Source organism: Cebus imitator, unplaced genomic scaffold (assembly GCF_001604975.1).
Source record: "Cebus imitator isolate Cc_AM_T3 unplaced genomic scaffold, Cebus_imitator-1.0 Scaffold456, whole genome shotgun sequence".
Taxonomy (NCBI): domain Eukaryota; kingdom Metazoa; phylum Chordata; class Mammalia; order Primates; family Cebidae; genus Cebus; species Cebus imitator.
In genome coordinates this window covers 741,055-752,392 of record NW_016107771.1, presented here as the reverse complement: position 1 = coordinate 752,392, position 11,338 = coordinate 741,055, and the positions used below count along the sequence as shown (strand labels likewise).

General features: G+C 37.9%; 1 protein-coding gene across 16 annotated transcripts in view; it reads left to right on the top strand.

The window, feature by feature from the left end:
* The window catches only part of MLLT10 (MLLT10 histone lysine methyltransferase DOT1L cofactor), a 238,787-nt gene that overhangs the window by 72,269 nt on the left and 155,180 nt on the right, over window positions 1-11,338 (top strand). For 13 of the 16 annotated variants that reach the window (XR_005197307.1, XM_037732574.1, XM_037732570.1 and 10 more), the window contains 2 exons: window positions 924-978; window positions 9,643-9,752. Coding sequence is in view for 14 of the 16 variants with exons in the window: in XM_037732574.1 (XP_037588502.1) it covers window positions 924-978; window positions 9,643-9,752 (165 nt within the window). In the remaining 2 variants the exon portion in view is untranslated. The remainder of the gene's footprint in view (window positions 1-923; window positions 979-9,642; window positions 9,753-11,338) is intronic. The other 3 variants (XM_037732579.1, XM_037732580.1, XM_037732578.1) reach the window with 1 other exon arrangement.

Sequence of the window (11,338 nt, the reverse complement as noted above, 5' to 3'; positions counted from 1 at the left end):
ACGCGCCACCATGCCCAGCTAATTTTTTGTAGTTTTAATAGAGACGGGGTTTCACCATATTGACCAGGATGGTCTCGATCTCTTGACCTCATGATCCACCCGCCTCGGCCTTCCAAAGTGCTGGGATTACAGGCTTGAGCCACCGCACCTGGCCTGATTTTGGCTTTTTAAGAGAAACCAGAGCTACTTGACTACAGTCATCCTAGCTGTTGGTAAGACAAGAAGTAAACAGTTTGCAGGCAGATGTTAAAAGCCTTGCCCCATTCTTAAATTGAGAGGACCTTTTCATTTTTTCTCCTGCTCCCCACTTAAAAAAAATCCCAGCATCTTTTTGTTTTTATTAATGTAAGTTGTAAAAAATTGTGGCCAGAGTTTTTGTTTGCTTGTTTTTTGTTTTTGAGATGGTCTCATTCTTGTTGCTTAGGCTGGAGTGCAATTGCATGATCTCAGCTCACCACAACCTGTACCTCCCGGGTTCAATTGATTCTCCTGCCTCAGCCTCCTGAGTAGCTGGGATTTACAGGCATGTGCCACCATGCCTAGCTAATTTTGTATTTTTAGTAGAGACAGGGCTTCTCCATGTTGGTCAGGCTGGTCTCAAACTCCCGACCTCAGGTAATCCGCCAGCCTCGACCTCCCAAAGTGCTGGGATTACAAGTGTGAGCCACTGTGCCTGGCCTGTGGTAGGAGTTAAAAAAGTTAAAATGTAGTTTAAAAAAGTTACTTGCCCTCTGAAGAAGATCACATGTCATGGAGAACAACTGTTTGTGAAGAAAGTTCTGAAATATTCTTCTGGCAGGGGGCAACTAGTACAAATGCTGCCCCCACATTTTCAGTAGTTTTGAAGTTGCAGGGAAGATGTTACATTTTTGATAACCTGAAAGATTTCTTCATTACCTCTTTCTTTTTTTTTTTTTTTATAGAGATGTGAACTTTGTCCTCATAAGGATGGAGCTTTAAAAAGAACAGATAATGGGGGTAAGTGCAGAGATTTCTTGAAAAACATTTTATTGAAAACTGTGGTGGTGGAGTATTTTCAAATATCTGGTAGTTTATTTTATTTCATGAAATTAAACAGTGCTTACTACTAATTAATTAATTAATTATTTATTTATAAAGACGGGGTTTCACCATGTTGGTCATGCTGGTCTTCAACTCCCGACCTCAGGTGATCTGCCCGCCTTTGCCTCCAAAGTGCTTGGATTACAGGTGTGAGCCACCACGCCTGGCCGCTTACTACTATTTTTAACAGTAATGGTTATAATTTATGAATCCTTATTGTATTGACCCACAATTTTTCTGCTTTGTGGACAAACTTAAGCATTGGCTGTTTTATGAAAAATGATCTATTAAATACAAAATTCTAATTAAAATTTTTACTTGTTTTGGTTGGGTGAGGTGGCTCACACCTGTAATCCCAGCACTTTGGGAGGCTGAGGCAGAAGGTATCACTTGAGGTCAGGATTTGAAGACCAGCCTGGCCAACATAGCGAAACCTGATTTGTACTAAAAATAGAAAAATTAGCCAGGCCTGGTGGTGCTTTCTTGTAGTCCCAGCTACTCAGGAGGCTGAGGCAGGGGAATCACTTGAACCTGGGAGGCGGAGGTTGCAGTGAGCCGAGATTGTGCCACTGCATTCCAGCCTGGCGACAGAGTGAGACCCTGTCTTAAAAAAAAAAAAAAAAAAGTTTTTTTTTTTTTTTAATGGATATAATTTCTTGCATTAGGAATTATTTTTGAAAAATAAACCACATTTCTTTTTTGTTGTTAGATGTAAAATCTGTTGTTTTAGATTCTTTTTTTCTGTTTTATATCTCTCTAGACAGATGATGTTTCTAGTGAGTGTTAATTTTATGTAACTCTGAGAATCTTTGTTGCTTGAATATAGAGAAATGTTCACCTTTAGCCTCAGTATGCTGCCTGACACCTGTAATCCAGCTCTTTGAGAGGCCAAGGTAGGAGGATCACTGGAACATAGGAGTCTGAGACCAGCCTGGGCAACAGAGGGAGACTTTGTCTCTATGAAAGTAAATAAATTTAAAAAACTTAGTCAGACATGGTGGTGTGTGCCTGTAGTGGCAGCTACTTGGTAAGCTGAGCAGGAGGATGGATTGAGCCTAGGAGGTCGAGGCTGCAGTGAGCCATGATCTCACCACTGTACTTTAGCCCTGGGATGGATGAGAGTGAGCCTCTGTCTCAGAAAAAAAAAAATACTGACGTTTGTATCACATTTTGGTATGCTTTTCTATGGACACTTGTATATTGCTCATTTTCTTCCCCATTTTTAGTTATTGTCAAAGAAATCATATTTCTCTATAGCTCAGTACTATTCTGAAATATGTAGATATTAATTTATTAGACCATGGCATATTTGATAAGGCAACTAAAAAAAGTAGAGGTTTAGTGCTGTTCTCCATTTTGGATAGCCACCTCTGAAGTAGTTTTAGCATAACGGTGTGAGTAAATAAAAGGGAAAAATACAATTATTTTGGCTAGCTATATATATTTTGCGGTTTAATGTTCAGACTATATTATACAGTCACATTGTACAAAATTTTAAAATATATTGGAAACTCTTCCTTTTACTCCTCTTCCCCATCTACCCAGTTCCTCAACAGCTTTCCTGCTACCATGTAATTATTACTTTCTTGAATACCTTTTTAGGTTTCTTTTGCATATTCAAATGTAAATAGACAAATACTTACTTCCTCCATCTTTATACAAAAGGGTTAATATTGTATACTCTTCTGCACTTTGCATCTTAATTTATTTCGCTGAACAATTTATCTGTTCTTCTTTTATTTTCCCCCTTTTTTTGAGATGGAGCTTCGCTCATTCATCCAGGCTGGAGTGCAGTGGTGTGATCTCAGTTCACTGCAACCTTTGTGCTCTGGGCTCAAGCGATTCTCCTGCCTCAGCCTCCCAAGTCGCTGGGATTACACGTACGCGCCACCACACCTGGTTAATTTTTGTATTTTTAGTAGAGATGGGGTTTCACTGTATTGGTCAGGCTAGTCTTGAACTCCTGACCTCAAATGAACCTGTCTCAGCCTCCCAAAGTGTTGAGATTACAGACGTGAGCCACCATGCCCGGCCTGAACAATTTATCTTGTTACCAGTATACAACCTTTTTTCTTCTTTTTAACCATGTTATCTATCAATCAGTTGTTGATGCACTTCCTTATCTTCTACTTTGATGACTAGCTCTTGTATATATGTCATTTTGCTTGTATACAAGTATATCTGTAGGATTATTAATTTCCAGATGTGGAAACATTGGGTCAAAGGAGTTTTGCAATTAATTTTGATAGATAGTGCCAAATCATTCTCCCCATAGGGCAGAACTGCAGTTTTACCAATATATGTTCCCAGTTTTACCAATATATGAATAAAAAAGCTGTTTTTCATATCTTCGGCAGTCTAACAGGTGAAAGTTTGTATATCCAAGCAGTAGTTTTGCATTTCTCTTAACATTAGTGAAGTAGACATATTTTTATAGTTTGAAGAGCATTTTGTTTTTTTCTCTTCTGTGGTCTGCATTTTGATTTAGTTGTTAATCTTTTTTGTTTTTTTGAGATAGGGCCTCCCTCTGTCATGTAGGCTAGAGTACAGTGGCTTAATCTTGGCCCACTGCAGCCTCTGCCTCCCCTGTTCAAGCGACTCTCCTGCCTCACCCATCCGAATAGCTGGGATTACAGGCGCATGCCACCATGCCCAGCTGATTTTTTAAATTTTTGGTAGAGATGGGATCCACCAACCTTGGCCTCCCAAAGTGGTGGGATTACAGGCATGAGCCACTATGCCCAGCTGTGGTTGTTGATCTTTTTAGTTTGACTTATTGGAGCGTTCATAAGGAGCCCCTCATATATTATTATGCTGTTTTGATATGAGTTGGACTAATTTTTGCCCATCTAGTGTTTATATTGTGCTTTAAAAAAACTTTTTTTTTAACCATGCATGAGTTTTTGATTTTTATTTTGTTGAATACATTAATCTTTCATGACTTCTGTATTTTGAGACATTAGTTACAAAAGCCGTCACTATTTCAAAGTGTGTGCGTGTTTTTTTGTTTTTTTTTTTCCCTAAAGCGACAGGTTTTCATTTTGTTGCTCAGGCTGGAGTGCAGTGGCAGGATCCTAGCTCACTGTAGCTTTGTACTCAAGGCTCCAGTGGTCTTCCTGCCTCAGCTTTGGAGAGTGTTGAGATTACAGGCATGAGCCATTACACCTGATGTAAACCTTCCATCTTATTAAATGTTTTGTATTTGTCTTTCCTATTCTGGTTTGTTTCACTCATTCCATTCTATTCTATTAGTTTAAAAAGTTAATGTTACTATGTGCTTTTTTCCTCTTTCTGAATCCTCTGAAACTCTTAGGATACTGTAAATTCACTTGGCTAACTCCAGACATATATTTTATTTTTGCTGTTTACTTTCATTTTCTGTTTCTTTAAAAATTATACTGGTTTCGTCAGGTGTTTATTGAGGGTTATGCTGGTCACTTAAAATCAAACAGTTTGTGCAAATTTAGTGTTATTTTTCTTTGACTTCTATGTAGAATTTACCAGTGAAACTTCATGAGAAACTGAAACTTCTGGGAAAATTTTTGATAAATTTGTTTTTGGCAAAATTATAGGGACACTTCTTTTTTTTTTTTTTTTTTGCGTATGAGTCTCACTTTGTTACCTGGGCTAGTGCAGTGGTGCAGGCATAGCTCACTGCAGCTTCAAACTCCTGGGTTCAAGTGATCCTCCTGCCTCAGCCTCCTGAATGGCTGGGAACACAAAATGGCCTGGCTAATTTTATTTTTTTGTATTTTTCGTAGAGACAAGTGGTCTCACTTTGTTGCTGAGGCTGGTATCGAACATCTGGACTCAAGCCATCCTCCTGCCTCATCTTCTAAAGGTGCTGGGATTACAGGCATTAGCCCTTGGGCCTGGCCTATTTTTATATACCTAAGTCAATTTTGGTGTGCTCTATTTTTTCAAGAAATTTGACTACTTTGTATAAGTTGCTGAAATTGTTAGACTAACATTGCCAATAGTATTTTTTTTTTTTTGGGAGATGGTGTCTCGCTCTGTCAACCAAGCTGGAGTACAGTGGCATGATCTTGGCTCACTGCAGACTCCGCCTCCCAGGTTCAAGTGATTCTCTGACTCAGCTTCCCAAGTAGCTGGGATTAAGGTGGGCACCACCATGCCCAGCTAATTTTTGTATTTTTAGTAGAGACAGGATCTCCTCATGTTGGCCAGACTGGCCTTGAACTCCTGACCTCATTTGATGCACCTGCCTTGGCCTCCCAAAGTGCTAGGATTACATGTGTGAGCCCCACCACACCTGGCTGCCAATAGTATTTTATTATTGTTTTGTTAATTTTGCTAGCATTGGTAGTAATTACTCCATTGTTATTCTTGATGTTGGTGATTTGTGTTCTGGTTTTTCCTTTACTTTTATTTTTGTTTTTTTTGACCAGTCCAAAAAGAATTGTTCAGTTTTGTTGACCTTTTTAAAGAAAATTTTGGACTTTGCTCTTTATTATTTCCTTCCTACTACTTAGTATGTGTTATGTTTTCCTCCTCTTTTCTAACTTACAAAAGTGGAACCTTAGGTCATTTATTTTAGATACTCCTTTCTAATGAAAATGTAGATAGTATAAGTTCCTCTCTGTTGCTTTTATTGAATCCCACAAGCTGTGTGTGTGTGTGTGTGTGTGTGTGTGTGTGTGTGTGTGTGTTTTGTTGTTGTTGTTTTGAGACAGGGTCTCAGTTTGTCACCTAGGCTGGAGGGCAGTGGTGTGATCTTGGCTCATTGAAGCCTTGACCTCCTGGGTTCAAGCGATCCTCCTGTCTCAGCCTCTCAAGTAGCTGGAAATACAGGTGCATGCCACCTTATTTCACCGTATTGCCCAGGCTGGTCTCAAACTCCTGAGCTCAAGTGATCCATAGGCCTTGGCTCAGTGAGTGCTTGGATAACAGGCATGAGCCACTGCCCCCAGCGTATGTCTAACAAGTTCTGATACATTTCATATTTGTTGCCATTCTGTTCAAGACATTTTCCAGTTTCCCTTGTGACTTTCTCTTGACTATCTTGGTCTATCTTGGACAGAAGTAGAGGTCTTCTGCTATTTGTTCTTAATACTGGTTTTTCCCCCTTATTTATCGTCTGTTCTTTTTGTGATTATTTTTTAGTGCTGTATTATACTGAGTTTAAAAATGCAGCTAATTAGTATCGCATTTAAATTTAATTATACTAAATTGCCTTAAATTGCCTTTTTGGCCATATCTCTTCCTATATATACACAAGTATTTATATTTATCTATCTAGTGGTTTCTGTTAGGATTATGATTTTCATACCAGTAAATTCATTCTACCATGTGTACCACTTTTTTTTTTTTTTCCCCCGCTTTTAAGATAAGAGTCTCGCTCCGTTACCCAGGCTGGACTGCAGTGGCACTATCTCAGATCAGTGAAACCTCCGCCTCCTGGATTCAAGCAGTCCTTCTGCCTCAGCCTCCTGAGTAGCTGGGACTATAGGCACACACCACCTGACACTTGGCTAAATTTTGTATTTTTAGTAGAGACGTGGTTTTGCTGTATTGGCCAGGCTGGTCTGAAACTCCTGACCTCAAGTGATTTACATGCCTTGGCCATCCCAAGTGCTGGGATTATAGGCGTAAGCCACCGCACCTGGCCTCTGTGTACCACTTAACATGAAATGTAGAATGAAACCATGTAGACATCTTATAGACATCTTTTACCTGTTCCTCTTCCAATCTCTTTTTTTTCTTTTGAGACAGTCTTGCTCTGTCGCCAGACTGGAGTGCAGTGGCGCGGTCTTGGCTCATTGTAGCCTCCGCCTCCTGGGTTCAGGTGATTCTCTTGCCTCAGCCTCCTGAGTAGCTGGGACTTTAGGCACATACCACCCCGCCCAGCTAATTTTTGTATTTTTAGTAGAGGCAGAGTTTCACTATGTTGGCCAGGATGGTCTTGATCTCTTGACCTTGTGATCTACCTGCCTTGGCCTCCCAAAGTGCTGGGATTACAGGCATGAGCTACCATGCCTGGTCTTTGTTATAGTTTTATAGGAAAGCTACATATATCACAAACCCTACCAGTGTTTTAATTTTTAATGTAAGTAGTCATCTGTACTGTAAATGAGTGAAGGCATTATTGTTTTATATGTTCATTGTCTATTAAATGTAGCTACATGTTTATCACTTTTTATATTTTTCTTCAGTTCCAAACTTTCTTCTGGAATCACTTTTCCTGTTACTCAAGGAAAATTGTTTGGTGTTACCTTTAATGGAAATCTTTTAAAAAATGTTTTCTGGCTTTATCTAGTTTTTCGTTTGATAACTTGTCTTTTGTTTTTAAGATTTTCTTTTTTTTCCCTTAGTTTTCTGTAGTTTTACTAATGTGCCTTGGTGTATATCTTTATTTACTCTGATTTATAGTGATTCCTCAGTCAGTGGCTTTGAATTTTCTCTTCCAGAAAATTTTTACGTGTTATCAATTTAGATATTGCTTTCATGCCATTTTTTCTCTCATATTTCTCTGAGACTCTGATTACATGTGTGTTAGACCTACCTGCCTATTACATTTTTCATGTCTTATCCCTTTTTTTGTATTTCTTTCTTTTGTGTCTTATGCTGACATTATGGATTTCTTCTTCTGACCTGTTTTGTTCCTGCTAATTCTTTCATCCATGTCTAAACAGTTGTTAATCCCCCCCAATGATTTTCTTTTTTTTTTCTTTCTTTCTTCATGAGATACGATCTCTCACATCCAGGCTGGATTGCAGTGGCACAATTATAGTTCACTGCAGCCTCCAAGTCCTGGGCTCAAGCAGTCCTCCTACCTCAACCTCCTGAGTAGCTGGGAGTATAGGTGCATGCCACTGTACCTGGCTCATTATTTTTTTTGTAGAGATGGGATCTCAGTTTGTTGCCTAGGCTGGTCTTGAACTCTTGGGCTTAAGCAGTCTGCCTAGGCTGGTCTTGAACTCTTGGGCTTAAGCAGTACGCCTCAGCCTTCCAAAGTACTGGGCTTACAGGTGCGAGCCACTGCGCCTGGCTGATTTCTAAATTTCTGCTTTGCTTCTGGAATTTTATTATTATAGTTTTCAGTTTTTTGCGTCAATTTAGAATTTTGTCTTGTGTGTACTTAATCATATTAAGCATACTTATTTTAAAATCTTTATCTGGTAACTCCAGAATACTGATCTATTTTGATTTTCTTGTTTCTGCTTATTTTCAGTTATATTATCTTGTCTATCATGTGTTTGGTACTTGTTATTGTGCTGAAAATTATATGTAATTAAGAAATTTTAGGCTGGGTGTAGTGGCCCATACCTGTATTCCCACGACTTTGGGAGGCTGAGGCTGGCAGATCACATGCGTTTGGGAGTTCAGACCAGCCTGGCCAACATAGTGAAACCTGTCTCTACTAAAAATACAAAAATTAGCCAGGTGTGGTGGTGGGCACCTGTAATCCCTGCTTCTTGGGAGGCTGAGGCAAGTTGCTTGAACTGAGAGGAGGAAGTTGCAGTGAGCCAAGATCACGCCAGTGTACTCTAGCCTGGGCAACAGAGCAAGGATTTGTCTTAAAAAAAAAAAAAAAAAAAAACACACACACACACACACACACACACACTCCAAAAAAAAAAAAAAAAAAAAAAAAAAAAAAAAGGTAGAAATTATTTGTAGCCAAGATGATACTATTTTCTTTTAGAGAGGATGTGTATTTGCATCTCCTTGGTGTCTTGGGACTTGTAATTTAGGATTACCTTCATCAAATTTCAAGAGTTTAAGATGGCCAGAGCCCTGCTGCAGTCTCTTCATGGTCTATGTACTTTTAGTATATTCCTACCTCTGGTTTGCGCTTCAGTGTTGCATCTGAAAGAGGAGAGGGGTTTACTTGTTCCCTTTTTCGCTTGGGTGTTTGTGGATGTACATCCCTGTACTGTTAGGTCCCTGAGTTTGTCAAAAGCACCCTTTATCCTCACTGCTGCTTTCTCTGAAGTAGGCAAATGTTCCCTGGGCAAAAGTGGCCAAAACCTCGGACTTCCTTTCTTTTCCGTTTTGAGCCCAGAAACTCTTCACTATCACATTAGCATTTTAATATTTTCAGTCTCATTTTAAAAATTTAAATAAATGTTAATATTTAATATCAAATTTAAAACTTTTCAAATTAAAATAGTAAAATTATTACTAATATTAAAAATGTTGACATTAAGATAAAATATGATAATTTAATGTTGACATTTAAAGTTATTAAGATTAAATTACTAATTTTATTGTAAGTGTTAAACTTTTAAAAACTCTTTTTATAGTGGTTTTCAGAAGTAATGTTGATCTGAATATTTAGTCTGCCTGTATAAGAAGTGTTAGTGCTAGCATCTGAATTTATAAATGTTTCCCTTTATTTACTGTATATTATAAGTGGGAAAATGATTAAGAATTCTTTTTTTTAAGTAGTGGTTTGAGTATTTTCAAGCAATGGAAGTAAGACAGCAATGAGAATCTGTTAATGTCTTTGTTGTGCATTTGTTTCAATAGGCATTTAAGGGATCTGTTAAGGAAGTTAATGGTGTTAATTTGCTTTTGATAAAACTGAAAAGATGATATTTATTTACTTATTTTTAGGTTGGGCCCATGTGGTTTGTGCCCTCTATATTCCAGAGGTACAATTTGCCAATGTTTCCACAATGGAACCAATTGTTTTACAGTCTGTTCCGCATGATCGTTATAATAAGGTACAGTGGATATTATTTTATTACTGTTTGGCTATTACTTTTTGGTTTTTAAAACTGGGAGTAGGAAGTTTTGTGTTTTTAAGATTATAGGTCTCCATCAAATTAAGGGAGATTTGGAAACAAAAATTACTATGCCATGCTACAGTTATTAAACTATATGTTACTAAGGTCACAGGAGTACAAAGCAAGCAAAATTATGTTACCTTTCATAGTAACCTAGGTATTTAGTATTCTATTTACAGATTATTTAATCCTTACAGATTGGTCTTTTATGAATTACTGACCTCTTTTGCTTTTTCAAGTATCAAGAGTCTGTTAAATTTGAATTATTATTTTGCATAATATTCATTAAAATGTATCATAGATTCTTTTTTGAAAAATAGTCCTATATCAGAATGTTACTTCTCTTCCCCTGTAAAGTTATTTGTACCCCAAGATATGGTTTTTATTGTTGGCCTTATTTATTTATTTATTTATTTATTTGAGATGGCGTTTCACCCTTGTTACCTAGGCTGGAGTGCAATGGTGTGATCTTGGCTCACTGCAACCTCTGCCTCCCAGGTTCGAGTGGTTCTCCTGCCTCAGCCTCCTGAGTAGCTGGGATTACAGGCATGCGCCACCACGCCTGGCTAATTTTGTATTTTTAGTAGACATGGGATTTCTCCATGTTGGTCAGACTGGTAGCAGGTGATCTGCCTATCTTGGCCTCCCAAAGTGCTGGGATTACAGGCATAGGCCACCGCGCCTGTAAAAAAAATTTAAGATTTTATTTTTTTCCTGTATATTTTTCTTCTTTTAGTATATGTATATTATTATTTTATTCTCCTCTGCATTTTAGGTTTCACCATTACCCAGTTTTTCTTTAAATATAGTTTTACTGTTTAATTGAACTTACATGTTCCATCTGTGGAAGAAATTGCAGCCAGTTTTGAGATTTTCAATGTTTTTGTGCAAAAAAAACCTTTTTATTATGTAATTAATATTTATTTTGAAAATAGAGACAAGTAAATAAATATAAGACAAAAATCATTCAAAATCTTATTCAGGTTCATGTAGGTTGTTGCTGTGTATTTTGGCTTATAGTATGTACTTACAAAAAGGTTGAATCATGTTGTTTATATTTTTTGTTTGCTTTTGAAACTTCTTAACCCAGCATCTTTTGTGTGTCAATAAGTTGTGTTTCTGCTGTATTTTTAATAGATACTTAGTCTGTAATACAGAATACCATGAGATTCAACAAACTGCAGATTTAATTAAGCAACCCTTTGTGGTTGAAGGGCCTAGTCTGGTGTCTGGCATTTAGTATACACTGATAGCATCTGTGTAAAAGTGTGTGAACATTTGGAAGCTTCAGTAAAAACATTGTGTGAAATTGTCCTCTAGAACTTACCCTGTATTAGCTATATGTGAGATTGCTGATAGTCTTTTATTATGTTAGGTACACTGTGTTACCCTTAAAAAAATCTTTGCTAGGGCCGGGCGTGGTGGCTCAAGCCTGTAATCCCAGCACTTTGGGAGGCCGAGGCGGGTGGATCATGAGGTCAAGAGATCGAGACCATCCTGGTCAACATGGTGAAACCCTGTCT